This window comes from Oncorhynchus gorbuscha, linkage group LG10, assembly GCF_021184085.1.
Source record: "Oncorhynchus gorbuscha isolate QuinsamMale2020 ecotype Even-year linkage group LG10, OgorEven_v1.0, whole genome shotgun sequence".
NCBI lineage: Eukaryota > Metazoa > Chordata > Actinopteri > Salmoniformes > Salmonidae > Oncorhynchus > Oncorhynchus gorbuscha.
In genome coordinates this window covers 85,089,665-85,105,944 of record NC_060182.1, presented here as the reverse complement: position 1 = coordinate 85,105,944, position 16,280 = coordinate 85,089,665, and the positions used below count along the sequence as shown (strand labels likewise).

At 45.1% G+C, this 16,280-nt stretch overlaps 1 protein-coding gene across 1 annotated transcript in view; it reads left to right on the top strand.

The window, feature by feature from the left end:
• Nucleotides 1–16,280, top strand: part of LOC124046960 — a 28,143-nt gene that overhangs the window by 1,856 nt on the left and 10,007 nt on the right. The window contains exons 3-15 of the mRNA XM_046367709.1: nt 23–84; nt 1,216–1,311; nt 1,679–1,762; nt 2,291–2,383; nt 2,515–2,708; nt 3,178–3,371; nt 3,654–3,736; nt 3,953–4,543; nt 4,759–6,597; nt 7,372–7,571; nt 8,422–8,512; nt 8,657–8,715; nt 11,023–11,180. Of these exons, the coding sequence (XP_046223665.1) occupies nt 23–84; nt 1,216–1,311; nt 1,679–1,762; nt 2,291–2,383; nt 2,515–2,708; nt 3,178–3,371; nt 3,654–3,736; nt 3,953–4,543; nt 4,759–6,597; nt 7,372–7,571; nt 8,422–8,512; nt 8,657–8,715; nt 11,023–11,180 (3,744 nt within the window). The remainder of the gene's footprint in view (nt 1–22; nt 85–1,215; nt 1,312–1,678; nt 1,763–2,290; nt 2,384–2,514; nt 2,709–3,177; nt 3,372–3,653; nt 3,737–3,952; nt 4,544–4,758; nt 6,598–7,371; nt 7,572–8,421; nt 8,513–8,656; nt 8,716–11,022; nt 11,181–16,280) is intronic.

Genomic DNA, 16,280 nt, shown 5'->3' with positions numbered 1-16,280 from the left:
TTCTGTTGTTTTTCTATTTCAGTTGAAAGAGAGGTCGTTCAGAAGAGGACCTTCACACGATGGATGAATCTGCATTTGGAGAAGGTACATTTCCTACAATGCTTCTTTGTGAGAAATATTTGGAATTGGAATTTCGGGTTAACTTCCTGAATTGACTGAATTGAAATGGAATTGACCCCAACCCTACTACACGTAAAATAACCCTAGGTTCAGGAATTAGTCTGCGTACTCCAGTTTGTGGTGAGATAAACTTAATTTTAGGTATTTCTCTTTCGACAACAACAATATCCCTATAATTAAGTATATCTCACCACAAACTGGAGTACACAGACTAATTCCTGAACCTAGGGTTATTTAAGGTGTCAGAAGCACCTCATTTGTATTTTACTGCCTTCTCTCTGACAACACTTTGAGTCTATCCCTCACACAAACAAATAGTTGTTGCCTCTCCCTCTGCCGTATAAATGATAGATAGACAACATAACAAATGAATTAGCCAGTAAATGCTAATCTGATAGAACGTGTAGATGCTATCTGTCTGTAATAGAGTGGATTTACTTCCCCCTAATGCTGTACAGGTGGTAATGTGGCTGCATCTCAAAATGGCAACCTTTTCCTTATATAGGGTCCATAGGGCTCTGGTCAAAAGTAGGGCACTATAAAGGGAATAGGGTGCCGCAGACATCAGTCATCATACATCAGTCATCAGTCATCAGACATCAGACATCAGACATCAGTCATTAGATATCAGTCATCAGTCATCATACATCATACATCATACATGCGGCACCCTAGACATCATACATCAGTCATCAGACATCAGTCATCAGTCATCAGACATCATACATCAGTCATCAGACATCAGACATCAGTCATCAGTCATCAGTCATCAGTCATCAGACATCAGTCATCAGTCATCAGTCATCAGACATCAGTCATCAGTCATCAGTCATCAGTCATCAGTCATCAGAGCCATCAGTCATCAGTCATCAGACATCAGTCATCAGTCATCAGACATCAGTCATCAGTCATCAGACATCAGTCATCAGTCATCAGTCATCAGTCATCATACATCAGACATCAGTCATCAGACATCAGACAAACTCACTTTAGCTGTTGAGCAACATCAAAGGAAGACTGAAATGTGTTTACATTATTACATCATCAGGGCTGTTGAAAGATGAACTCTCCTCTCCTCTCCTCTCCTCTCCTCAGTGCACTCCTCCGATGGAGGTGAATGACCTGTTCAGAGATATCCAGGATGGAAGGATACTCATGGCCCTGCTGGAGGAACTGTCTGGATGCAAGCTGGTGAGATTTCCCTTTTAAACAATATTACACCATCCACAGTGTATTCAGATGTTAGTGGTGGTTTGTTGATTCATGTGTATGCATTCCAAATTGCACCCTATTCCCTACAGGCACTATGTAGGGAGGTAGTGCTGATTAATGACTGGGGTGTGTCACAAATTGCACCCTATTACCCTATTACCTAACCAAAGCCCTGTGGGCCCTGGTTAAAAGTAGTGCACTATATATGGAATAGGGTGCAATTTGTGAGGCAAGCCATGGATATGCTAGATATGGAGAAGTCGTGTGTTAAAGATTGTGTTTGAGTTTGTTATCAGTAGCTAACAACACACCTGTTGATCATTGTATGGTTGATGTCCTCCACCAGCTTCATGGATGGAAGCAGTCCTCACATCGTATCTTCAGACTGAACAACATCGCTAAGGTCCTTACCTTCCTGGAGGAGAGAAATGTGAGTATCACAGCCAATCACCTATGAATATCACAGCCAATCACCAATGAATATCGCAGCCAATCACCTATCAATATTGCAGCCAATCACTGATGAATATCACAAGACAATTTTTGAAATCTTGCTTAAAGCACTAGCCAGTCCCACCAGAATTTCGCAGGGATTTTTTTGTGATATTTATGGGTAATAATGCTTGATATTGCTACGGCAATTCTGCCATTTTGCAGGGCAATATGAAATGGTTTTGTCCAATTTGTCGCGAAAATGCGCTGACGAGTAAAACGGTTTAGACGGTGATGGGTTCATTTGATGCGATAATATTGTGATGATTTGACTGTTATGCAGAAACAGTGCGGTGATAGGTCAAATTTGCAGGCCCTCTCATAATATGCAGGAATTGTTGATTTCCCCCAAAAATGTGCAATCGCAAAATTGCGAAATCCCGAAAGGACTGACTAGCATACCACAACTGTCTAAACCTCCTGTTAATTGGTTGGATTGTTTACCTGGGTGTGTTTACCTGCACAGGTGAAGCTGGTTAGTATTGACGCTGCAGATGTTGCCGATGGCAACTCTTCCATCGTTCTTGGACTCATCTGGAATATCATCCTGTTTTTCCAGGTAAACTCTCTCTCTCTCTTTCCTTCTCTTTCTCTTGCTCTTCTTACCTCTGTCTTTCCAGTGCTCGCTCTCTCGCCCTCTCTAGAAGATATTCAAATCGTGAAATAAGGTTCTCCTCCTCTGTCTCTCAGATCAAGGAACTGACAGGGAACATTAAGAGTCAGTTCCCCTCGTCCTCTAGCCTCTCCTCGCTTCCCACCAGCTCAGACTCCGACACCTCCCACTCCAGCACGCCCTCCTTCGAGAGACCGCGCTCCATCGCCATGAGGGATCATGGGAAGCCCATCAAGACGCTCCTGCAGTGGGTCCAGAGACGAACCCGGAAGTGAGTGGTGATTGGACAGCAATCATATATCAAATTCATAAGAGATGATCTCACAAATTGGATAGTTTATTTGATTAGCCTGAAAATCCAGTACAGGCAACAGTTAATACAGTAATATACATACACACAAGTTTGAAAGTTCGATTGCAATGCAGTTTTTCCAGACATCATGTTGAAGTGTTGTCAGTTGTTGCTGACTTGCTGAGTCCTGTCTGTCTGTCTGTCTGTCTGTCTGTCTGTCTGTCTGTCTGTCTGTCTGTCTGTCTGTCTGTCTGTCTGTCTGTCTGTATGTCTGTCTGTCTGTCTGTCTGTCTGTTGTCTGTTGTCTGTCTGTCTGTCTGTCTGTCTGTCTGTCTGTCTGTCTGTCTGTCTGTCTGTCTGTCTGTCTGTCTGTCTGTCTGTCTGTCTGTCTGTCTGTCTGTCTGTCTGTTTGTCTGTCTGTTTGTCTGTTTGTCTGTCTGTCTGTCAGGTACGGTGTGGCGGTGCAGGACTTTGGGAAGAGCTGGACCAGTGGGCTGGCCTTCCTGGCTGTCATTAAGTCTATAGACCCCAGCCTGGTGGACATGAGGAGAGCTCTGCTGAGGACAGCCAGGGAGAACCTAGAGGAGGCCTTCAGGACAGCCCACTACAGCCTGGGCATACCCAGACTACTGGATCCAGAGGGTAAACTATTCAATTCCAACTCAGTTCAATTAAATAAGACGTTATTCATTCCCACAAGGGGCAAATATACTAGCCTGGTCTCAGATCAGTTTGTACTGTATAGCCAACTCCTATGGTTGTTGTCATGCCAAACTGTTTGACATGACAGTGGTAGTAGATATCAGTTGACAAGACAGTACAAGCAGATCTGGATCCGGGCTACAATTATGCTGGACAAGCAGTGTACATTTTCCACTAGTCTGTTGTCCTTCTGTTATAATTCTCACTTTAATATTTGCATAGACGTGACCATCAACCCTCCAGACGAGCAGTCCATCATGACCTATGTGTCCCAGTTCCTCGAGCACTTTCCTGGGAAGGAGGAGGTGAGATAGGCTGCATAGAGTGCATAGGGTGCATAGGGGTATGGCCAAAAGTAGTGCACCATATAAGGATATGTAGTATATGTAGTATAAACAAACCATAGGTGACTCTCTCTCTCTCTCTCTCTCTCTCTCTCTCTCTCTCTCTCTCTCTCTCTCTCTCTCTCTCTCTCTCTCTCTCTCTCTCAGCCCCAGGAAAATGCATCTGATGTGATACAGAGGAGTGTGTCGTCGGGCAGACTCAGCTGTCGTGTCAACGACTCCTCCCACGACCTGAGGAACGGCGTCCACCGGAGCCGGGACAGAGAGAGGCCCTACGTGGTCCGGAGAGACTGGGTCCAGCCTCCGCCCAAAATCTTAATCTCCTCTGTCTCTGAGGATCTCAAGTCTCCTACTTCCCCGGTCGCAGTGGAGCGCTCCTGGGTCAGCGAGGGCTCGTCGGTTGGGTCCACCCCCAGCCCTGTCTTCACTGTCTCCACCTCCAGCTCCCCGCAGCCCTCCTTCGTCGACTCGGTCATCGGCTCTGTGTCTTGCGACTCACCAATCAGTGACTCTGTCATCGGTTCACCAGACTCCTGCTGGGAGGGCCATCCAAACGAGGCAGTGACTCCAGACAGGTTCGTGGAGAGCCGTAGCGATGGGTCGCTATGCGACAGCGGGCTATCCTGGGACATGAGCATCCCTCCCTCTACCCCCCACGGGGTCACGCCTGACCTGGAGGAACCGTTGCCCTCGGTTATGGGGCTGACAGGGAAACCCCAGGATGAGGAGATGTTTGTTGACGAGGAAAACTACTCTCTAAACTCGTTGGTGAGCACACAGTACAGATCCAGAACATGCCCAAAGAGAAAGGGGGAGAAAGAGGAGGACGGGGGGGAGAGAGAGGAGGACGGGGGGGAGAGAGAGGAGGACGGGGGGGAGAGAGAGGAGGATGGGGGGAGAGAGAGGAGGACGTGTGGGAGAGAGAGGAGGACGGGTGGGAGATAGAGGAGGACGGGGGGGAGAAAGAGGAGGACGGGGGGGAGAGAGAGGAGGAGGAGTATAACTACATTCTGGACCTGAGTGAGGACAAGGCAGCCAAGCAGGAGCCTGATCAAAGAGATGGATATAACAAGTACAGGTCAAGTACAGGTCAGAGTAACAGTGTTAACAAGGAGCAGGGGTGGCCATCTTTAGAGCTCTCTGACGAGCCTCAGGAAACTGACTCTGACCAGAAGGGGGAGAGTGTGTGCGAGGGTGAGAGTGTGTGTGGGGGTGAGAGTGTGTGTGAGGGTGAGAGAGGAAGAGCTGTGTGTTCTCCACAACATGAGAAAATTAGCCAATCAAAGCAGGGCTCTGACATCACACATCAGGAGACCCCCGACCTGCAAGAAGAGCCCAATCAACGGGACACTGTCCCGGAGACATCAGACAGGACATCAGAATGTGCCAAGAAGGAAACGGCGGAACCATCTAGAGATTCCAGGAAGGCTGGAAACCCTGAGGAAGAGTTAGCTAAGGAACGTTCTGATAAAGCAGAGGGTCAAAGTGATGTGACTGACAGAGTGGAGACGGAACACAGACAGACTACTTCTCTGTCAGAGAGGGACAGCGATGAGGAGTGGTCCCTGGAGGGGTCAGAGGAAAGACACAAGCAGGTCACAGAAGAGTCTGAAACACAAGAGAAGATAACAGATGTTCAGAACAACCACGTAGAGTCACAGGAGAACACTACGACACAGGTTGATGATGTCACAGAGTCAACGCATCCACAACCGTATATGGAAATGGACCAGAGTCGGACCATCCTGGGGGGCACCTCAGAACAATGTCTGGACCCGGTGGAGCAGAGCCATACTGGGACAACTCCTGCCTGCACAGATGGTGGGCAGAGTTCCACACTCCTAACAGAGGCCGGTAAGGAAGGGATCCTGAGCCCAGAGATAGAAGCAGAGGCTGGGGATGAAGACATGTGTGGGCACCCTGGAGGTTGCTTGGTTGAGAGGACTGGAAAGTGTGAGAGAGCCTCTTGTGTTGGAGATGCTGACGTGAATGTAGTAGCTCCTGAGGAGAAGAGATTGGCAGAAAAGGAACATGACTGGGTGGATGGGTCTGGGACCACAGACAACACAGAGACCGTAGTGGAGGTCCCCCAACAGTGCACGGCAGTTTCCATTATACCCCTTGACATGGTGTACTACCCCCACTATGACGTCCCCATCTCCCAGGTGATCGAGGCTTTTGTGGAGCCTAACCCTGGATCGGTCCTCACTGGGCTGGTTCCTCAGTATCCTCTCTTTGACACAAACACCCAGAGCCAAGCTGTACTGCATAGCCAGGAGGAGAGAGACTCAGAGAAGGACACAGGGGATCATACTGATGGCGGTCATAGTGAGACAGAGGCCTCTGCTGTTGAAGAGACTTGGGACAAAATGGCAGACACAGAACAGTGTGAAACCAAGCCTGTGAATATGACCTATACAGACACTGAGAGGAGAAGTGCTTTGGAGTCTGAAAGTGAACCAATGGACTTGTTCTATACAGACAGTGATGCTGGCGAGAGTTCTAGATCGGCCCTTGAGGAGCCAATGACAGTGAGCGACACTCTGGAGCCAATGGATCTGTTCTACCCGGATACAGATGATTGTGGCCCTGTAGAGGAAGCAGAGAACGACGTGGAGACCTCGCCGTGGTCCTCCTCCTTCAGCAAGTCAGTAGAGACCTGGCCCTCAACCTTCAGTGTGGCAGCGCTACAACCAGCACCATCCTCAGAACCAGAACCACTGCTAGAGACACACACACAGACACACACAGACTTACACACACACAACACGCTGTATCAAGAGGAACTCTGCGAGGTGTCAACCACACAGGAGCAGGATAAGGTAATCCAGTTTTTATGGAAGGCAAGATCTGTGTGTGTGTGTGTGTGTGTGTGTGTGTGTGTGTGTGTGTGTGTGTGTGTGTGTGTGTGTGTGTGTGTGTGTGTGTGTGTGTGTGTGTGTGTGTGTGTGTGTGTGTGTGTGTGTGTGTGTGTGTGTGTGTGTGTGTGTGTGTGTGTGTGTGTGTGTGTGCAGTGACCTGACCTTGTGTATGTACATGATGATCCAAGCAACACCAGACAACATCAAGACGCGGTGACATTTCTCACATACACAGTAGGTCAGGTCACTGTCTCCATGTAATTCCATTGTGATAGTCTGTCTCGGATTCCCTATATGGTGAACTACTTCCATCTGAGACGCAGAGAGATTAAAGTAGTCCACTATAAAGGGAACTGGATGCCATTTGGGATGCATCCCTGTGTCATCTAGTTTTTCTGGGAGTTTGATAATGTATGTAGTGTTTGTTGCTGTATGTTCTGACACAGATGTCAACCACCATGAATGATTGATAGGCCAGAGGAGCAGAGGAAGATAGATGGTGTATTTAGAGAGCGCTGCGCCGTGATATACCCTCTGAATCTAGATCACACCATCTGCATACCAAGCTCATATATTTATCAGTCATTTTGTACGCTTGGGCCAGTGAATCAATCATTAGAACGTGATCAATGAGTTAATGGCTTATAGAGTAGTTAGGTGTTAGAGAATTAGTGGTATGTTTATGCTACTCTACTCTACAAGTCTCCTTTATTCCAACACAATCCACATTACCAGGAGATTGAGGTGAGAGGGGGCTCTGGTGGATCAGACCCCCAGAAACGGTGCTCCATGCTGGGTGAGCAGACGGCGGGAGACGGTGCTGTGGTGGAGGTGGAGACCCACCGTGGGCCTGCTGAGAGCAGTGATCTCACCATGACTGACAAGGAGAGGCCTGGCTCTGCTGCTGCTGCCAGAGAAAGCAACGAGACCGTGAGGTAGGAGGCTATTCTTAGCCCCCCTGTTTCAGAAGAGGCTTCGTCCCAAACGGCACCCTACTCCCTCTTATAGTGTACTACTTTTGACCAAGGCTCTGCACAAAACTAGTGCACTATGATAAAAATACAGTAGGTTTCATTTGGGGCACAGCCTGAGAAACTCAACAAAATTACAGCAGTGAAGGACTTGACTGTCAGAGCAAATTGCCTTAAAAGTACTCTGGCTGGTCATAGAAATCAGTAGAGGCTCCAGGCAAACTGCCTTAAAAGTACTCTGGCTGGTCATAGAAATCAGTAGAGGCTCCAGGCAAACTGCCTTAAAAGTACTCTGGCTGGTCATAGAAATCAGTAGAGGCTCCAGGCAAACTGCCTTAAAAGTACTCTGGCTGGTCATAGAAATCAGTAGAGGCTCCAGGCAAACTGCCTTAAAAGTACTCTGGCTGGTCATAGAAATCAGTAGAGGCTCCAGGCAAACTGCCTTAAAAGTACTCTGGCTGGTCATAGAAATCAGTAGAGGCTCCAGGCAAACTGCCTTAAAAGTACTCTGGCTGGTCATAGAAATCAGTAGAGGCTCCAAGCAATTCAAGCAAGGACTGATTCTGAAATGTTTTATAATAACACTCAAGGGTCTTTTTCTTCTTGGCTTCAATGAGGGAAATGTACTGTATGTTACTTACTGCATGTCATTGCGCAAACAATAGCTGTAGAAACACGATGTTGTCTTTGTTCTGAATGAGAGCGTTCATACATTTTTAATCTAGCAGAAACATAAACATAGAATAAACTCTCTCTCTGTCACTCTCTCTCGCTCACTCTCTTTCACTCTCTTTCTCTCACTCTTTCTGAACAGAAGGAACGCTGACAGTGATGGAGCCCTAGATGATCAGTGTTCTATGTGTTTTACTCCTCTCCACAAGAGGAAGAACAATGGCTCCAATGAGGTTTGTGGCAAAACATCTCAGATATTTTGTAAGGAAATGGAATTGTTACCTGTATAATTATTTTACCATTCGAGGAGTTACCTGTTATTTTGTCATCGTTACTCATGTGTTATGGATTGTAATACTCAACCCTCTGTCCCATAGAACGCCAATCAGAAAGGTTTGGCACCCAGCCGAACTCACTGTACCAAGTCTGACACCAGGTATGAATGAGTCAGTAGGTCTCCAGCCCTGAAGGGCTGGGTGGTGCATGGCAGTTGTAGGCTCTTCACTGCAAAACAGCGGTTTGTTGCACGAACCGTTGCCCTCTTCCTCTTTTGTCCCTGGGTGGGGTGTGGCTCGTCATCTAGCTGTTGCCATGACAACCCTCTTGTGTGAGTGTTGAGGCATCACAGGAGTCTGAGGGTGGTTTCAGATATAGTCCTCTTTAAAATAACTGATCTCAGTCCTCTTTAAAGTGAACTCTGGGGTAAAAAAAAAAGGTGAAAGAACTCAGTCCTCTTTAAAATAACTGATCTCAGTCCTCTTTAAAGTGAACTCTGGGGTAAAAAAAAAAGGTGAAAGAACTCAGTCCTCTTTAAAATAACTGATCTCAGTCCTCTTTAAAGTGAACTCTGGGGTAAAAAAAAAAGGTGAAAGAACTCAGTCCTCTTTAAAATAACTGATCTCAGTCCTCTTCAAAGTGAACTCTGGGGTAAAAAAAAGGTGAAAGAACTCAGTCCTCTTTAAAATAACTGATCTCAGTCCTCTTTAAAGTGAACTCTGGGGTAAAAGAAAAAGGTGAAAGAACTCAGTCCTCTTTAAAATAACTGATCTCAGTCCTCTTTAAAGTGAACTCTGGGGTAACTGATCTCAGTCCTCTTTAAAGTGAAAAAAAAGGTGAAAGAACTCAGTCCTCTTTAAAATAACTGATCTCAGTCCTCTTTAAAGTGAACTCTGGGGTAAAAAAAAGGGGAAAGAACTCAGTCCTCTTTAAAATAACTGATCTCAGTCCTCTTCAAAGTGAACTCTGGGGTAAAAAAAAAAGGTGAAAGAAAGTCCTCTTTAAAATAAACTCAGTCTTTAAAGTGAACTCTTTAAAATAACTGATCTCAGTCCTCTTTAAAGTGAACTCTGGGGTAAAAAAAGGTGAAAGAACTCAGTCCTCTTTAAAATAACTGATCTCAGTCCTCTTTAAAGTGAACTCTGGGGTAAAAACAAAGAAACAAGATCTTTTCCTCAGTGCACTCTGGATTTGACCATGTGCAGGACAAGCCATTCCATCAGAATGTGTTCTCAGACAGCTAGATATACACTATATATACACAATTATGTGGACACCCCTTCAAATTAGTGGATTTGGCTATTTCAGCCACACCAGCTGCTCCAATCAACTGTAAGGGCTGTTATTTTGACGTGGAAACGTCTAAGAGCAACAACGGCTCAGCCGCAAAGTGTAAAGCCACACAAGCTCACAGAATGGGACTGTGGAGGACTGAAGAGTATAAAAATCGTCTGTCCTCAGTTGCAACACTTACTATCGACTTCCAAACTGCCTCTGGACGCAAGATCATCACAATAACTGTTTGTCGGGAGCTTCATGAAATGGGTTTCCATGGCCAAGCAGTGTCCACATACTTTTGGTCATGTAGTGTACCTACTGACATTTTGGAAGCTGATAGATTATGTTTAGTTAAAATATGAGACAATAATTGTAATCAGAATATACTATTAACATGTAAATATTATTGGTTACAGAAGAAATAAGAATAAATAACTGCAGATTAAATAATGCTGTAATTGACAATTGTACACCGAATTTAGGCTACTGGCCCTTTAAGAGCTAGAATAGATGTTGTAACCTATGTTGTGGTTCTCACCAGATATATTGTCTTCTCACACTATTCAAACCCCAATAAAATAAACAGCTTCTGAAGTGCTCTCAGCCTATAGATCACATATTGCAAACAAATAATCTGAACTAAAAACTCCACACATATTTAGGAATTTCTGTGCATCCTTGACAATCGCTAATCAATATAAAAAAACAGCACACATTTTATTCTGCACATCATCTTTTCTCTTTTGTGGCACCAATGGAAATGGTGTTGCAGTAGTCTAGTGTGAGGGGTTATGGCAGGGGCAAGGAAAATGTTACGGACAGCTGTTCTACGGGCTGGATAAATGAAATCCATCATGGGCTTTTGTTTTGGTATCATTAAAGAAGCCGAGCAGCTTTTTATATTCTAAACCCTTTTTATTTAACCTCTGACCCCTTTTACTACCATGAATAGTAGCTCTGGTTGTTGATGTTGACATAAAGAGATCAACTCTCAAGTCTGTTTAGTTCTGTTGACCTTCTGCTAAACCCTGTTCTGTGTGTGTGTGTGTGTGTGTGTGTGTGTGTGTGTGTGTGTGTGTGTGTGTGTGTGTGTGTGTGTGTGTGTGTGTGTGTGTGTGTGTGTGTGTGTGTGTGTGTGTGTGTGTGTGTGTGTGTGTGTGTGTGTGTGTGTGTGTGTGTGTGTGTGTAGCTGGAAGAAGATACAGATTCCAACGTCATTGACAGAGTACTACGTTCTCCTGCTGCTGTGGCTGGTCCTCTACTGTCTGTTGGTGCTGCCACAGATCCACTACAGAGACCTGCCACGCCTTCTGCTCAACCTGGGCACAGGCATGAACATTCTCACAGGCATACACACACACACACACACACACACACACACACACACACACACACACACACACACACACACACACACACACACACACACACACACACACACACACACACACACACACACACACACACACACACACACACACACACACACACACACACACACACTCATTCTCACAGGCATACACACACACACACACTCATTCTCACAGGCATGCACACACACACACACACACACACTCATTCTCACAGGCATGCACACACACACACACACACACACACACACACACACACACACACACACACACACACACACACACACACACACACACACACACACACACACACACACACACACACACACACACACACACACACACACACACACACACACACACACACACACACACACACACACACACACACACACACACACACACACACACACACTCATTCTCACAGGCACACACACACACTCATTCTCACAGGCATACACACACACACACACACTCATTCTCACAGGCATGCACACACACACTCATTCTCACAGGCATGCACACACACACACACACACACACACACGCACGCGCGCGCACGCACGCACACACACACACACACACACACACACACACACACACACACACACACACACACACACACACACACACACACACACACACACACACACACACACACACACACACACTCATTCTCACAGGCATGCACACACTTTGCTATCTTCTCCAGTCAACATTGTCTCTCATTCATATCGGCCTTTAACCTTTTCCTTTCAACACATTTCATATCGACAGCAAATTAAGGCTTTTTTTTATTCCAGAATAATTTAAAGGTTTTTAAAGATTCTGCTCTTTGGATTTTAATGTGGCTTGAACTGATATGCTTACATTGTAAAGACAAAGCTATAACTCTGTATGTTTCTCTGAGTTTATTGATGTACAAAGAGAGAAGTCTTGTAAGAGTCTGTAGGATTGTACAGAACACATTATTTTAAATGTTTTGTTTTCTGCAAAGAGTTTGAATACAGTTTATGAAGCTTTGCAGTGGGCCCATTTATGTAAATGTTGTGGAAAAACATGTTTCAGATTCATCCCTTTATGTCATTTTAGAATTTACACACCGTTTGATAAGAAAAAATAAGAAAATGTGTGGTATTTCACAGACGCACAAATATCACATCCAAGACATGCTAACCTCTCACCATTACAATAGCAAGGTAGGTTAGCATTTTCTATCATACATCCAAGACATGCTAACCTCTCACCATTACAATAGCAAGGTAGGTTAGCATTTCTATCATACCTCCAAGACATGCTAATCTCTCACCATTACAATAGCAAGGTAGGTTAGCATTTCTATCATACCTCCAAGACATGCTAACCTCTCACCATTACAATAGCAAGTTAGGTTAGCATTTCTATCATACCTCCAAGACATGCTAACCTCTCACCATTACAATAGCAAGGTAGGTTAGCATTTCTATCATACCTCCAAGACATGCTAACCTCTCACCATTACAATAGCAAGGTAGGTTAGCATTTTCTATCATACCTCCAAGACATGCTAACCTCTCACCATTACAATAGCAAGGTAGGTTAGCATTTTCTATCATACATCCAAGACATGCTAACCTCTCACCATTACAATAGCAAGGTAGGTTAGCATTTCTATCATACCTCCAAGACATGCTAACGTCTCACCATTACAATAGCAAGGTAGTTAGCATTTTCTATCATACATCCAAGACATGCTAACCTCTCACCATTACAATAGCAGGGTAGGTTAGCATTTTCTATCATACCTCCAAGACATGCTAACCTCTCACCATTACAATAGCAGGGTAGATTAGCATTTTCTATCATACATCCAAGACATGCTAACTTCTCACCATTACAATAGCAAGGTAGGTTAGCATTTTCTATCATACATCCAAGACATGCTAACCTCTCACCATTACAATAGCAGGGTAGGTTAGCATTTTCTATCATACATCCAAGACATGCTAACCTCTCACCATTACAATAGCAGGGTAGGTTTGCATTTTTTGGGGGGTATGATATTTGTGCGTCTGTAACTTTCTCACTCATCATTATTCACAATTCATTCAAGACTATCTGTAATCATGGTAGCATCCACATTAATGTAGAAGTGTTTAGAAACATATTCTGTAATGATTTACAATAAAAGTGACTCCAAATGACACAACACATTATTTACCATTCATTTCTATTGGGTGCAAAGTCATCTGAAACACAACCAAAACAAACAGAAAATGCTTGATGTAATCACTGTGTGCTAGGAATATGGGACCAAATACTCAACTTTTGACTACTTTAATACACATATAAGTACATTTGTCCCAATACTTTTGGTCCCCTAAAATGGGGGTACTATGTAAAAGAAAAGTGCTGTAATTTCTAAACGGTTCACCCAGTATGGATAAAAATGCTCAAATTAAAGCTGACAGTCTGCACCTTAACCTCATAGTCATTGTATAATTTCAAATCCAAAGTGCTGGACTACAGAGCAAAACAACAACAAAAAATGTCACTGTCCCAATACTTCTGGAGCTCACTGTATTTACACATTTTAGATAAAGCACAAATTTCATTGGACGATGAACCTCTAGAAGGTAGTACTTGTCTTACAAGAATCTTTCAGTGGATTCTGCAGAGGCTTGAGAGGGTGTCAGTTGTGAGGCTTGGAGGGTGTCAGTTGTGAGGCTTGGAGGGTGTCAGTTAAGAGGCTTGGACGGTGTCAGTTGAGAGGCTTGGAGTGTTTCAGCTGTGAGGCGTGGAGTGTTTCAGTTGTGAGGCGTGGAGTGTGTCAGTTGTGAGGCGTGGAGTGTTTCAGTTGTGAGGCGTGGAGTGTGTCAGTTGAGAGGCTTGGACGGTGTCAGTTGAGAGGCTTGGAGGGTGTCAGTTGAGAGGCTTGGAGGATGTCAGTTGTGAGGTGTGGAGGGTGTCAGTTGTGAGGCGTAGAGTGTGTCAGTTGTGAGGCGTGGAGCGTGTCAGTTGAGAGTCTTGGACGGTGTCAGTTGAGAGGCTTGGAGGGTGTCAGTTGAGAGGCTTGGAGGGTGTCAGTTGAGAGGCTTGGAGGATGTCAGTTGTGAGGCGTGGAGTGTGTCAGTTGTGAGGCGTGGAGTGTGTCAGTTGTGAGGCGTGGAGTGTGTCAGTTGAGAGGCTTGGAGGATGTCAGTTGTGAGGCGTGGAGGGTGTCAGTTGAGAGGCTTGGAGGGTGTCAGTTGAGAGGCTTGGAGGATGTCAGTTGTGAGGCGTGGAGTGTGTCAGTTGTGAGGCGTGGAGTGTGTCAGTTGTGAGGCGTGGAGGGTGTCAGTTGAGAGGCGTGGACGGTGTCAGTTGAGAGGCTTGGAGTGTGTCAGTTGAGAGGCTTGGACGGTGTCAGTTGAGAGGCTTGGAGGATGTCAGTTGAGAGGCTTGGAGGGTGTCAGGTGAGAGGCTTGGAGGGTGTCAGTTGAGAGGCTTGGACGGTGTCAGTTGAGAGGCTTGGAGGATGTCAGTTGAGAGGCTTGGAGGGTGTCAGTTGAGAGGCTTGGAGGGTGTCAGTTGAGAGGCTTGGAGGGTGTCAGTTGAGAGGCTTGGAGGATGTCAGTTGTGAGGCGTGGAGGGTGTCAGTTGAGAGGCTTGGACGGTGTCAGTTGAGAGGCTTGGAGGATGTCAGTTGAGAGGCTTGGAGGGTGTCAGTTGAGAGGCGTGGAGGGTGTCAGTTGAGAGGCTTGGAGGGTGTCAGTTGAGAGGCTTGGAGGGTGTCAGTTGAGAGGCTTAATAATAATAATAATAATAAGGAGGGTGTCAGTTGAGAGGCGTGGAGTGTGCCAGTTGAACTTTTTGAAACACAGTGTGTGAACTGCCAAAGATACAGTGTTTGGAATGCTGAATATAGAATAGTCAACTAACCACTATAAGTTAACACACAGAGGAACTAGTTATGAAGTGACAATATTGGTTTACTAATAATATGTTAGTCTTATATTTTAAGGATTTTAAGAATGCTGAAGCATATCACTCTGTCATGTCTAAGGATACGTTGGAAGTACAGTGTATTAAGGCATTTTTTTAAGTTTAATGATTCATTCCGTTAAATAGTTATGTTTGTATGCCTGTGGGTTGTTTTTTAAACTGCTGTGATTGATTCAGCTGTGCTTGAGCTTGTAAAAGTCCTTTTAATAAAACGAGAATGGTTTATGATGAATTGTTTCTTTAGAAATGTTTTTTAGCAATGTCTGTAATTAAGTAATGTACCATGATAAACATTTTATTTAAATCTGCTTTTGTTTTTACAGCCACCTGAATCTTGAAAATAATTCCTCCAACTAGCACAGAATTCCTATGAAATAAGATTGTATTTGTCACATGCGCCGAATACAACAGGTGTAGACAATACCATGAAATGCTTAATTACGATCCCTTTCCCAACAATACAGAGTTAAAAAGTACAAAGAAATGTGCTAAATAAAAAAAGGAAATAGAAACACAATAAAATAATAATAACGAGACTATAAACAAGTACTACCGGTACCGAGTTATAGACAAGGACTACCGGTACCGAGTTATAGACAAGGACTACCGGTACCGAGTTATAGACAAGGACTACCGGTACCGAGTTATAGACAAGGACTACCGGTACCGAGTTCTAGACGAGGACTACCGGTACCGAGTTATAGATGAGGACTACCGGTACCGAGTTATAGACAAGGACTACCGGTACCGAGTTATAGACAAGGACTACCTGTACCGAGTTATAGACAAGGACTACCGGTACCGAGAGTTATAGGCAAGGACTACCGGTACCGAGTTATAGACAAGGACTACCGGTACCGAGTTATAGACAAGGACTACCGGTACCGAGTTATAGACAAGGACTACCGGTACCGAGAGTTATAGACAAGGACTACCGGTACCGAGTTATAGACAAGGACTACCGGTACCGAGTTATAGACAAGGACTACCGGTACCGAGTTATAGACAAGGACTACCGGGAGTTCTGTAGCTCAGTTGGTAGAGCATGGCGCTTGTAACGCCAGGGTAGTGGGTTTGATCCCCGGGACCACCCATACGTAGAATGTATGCACAC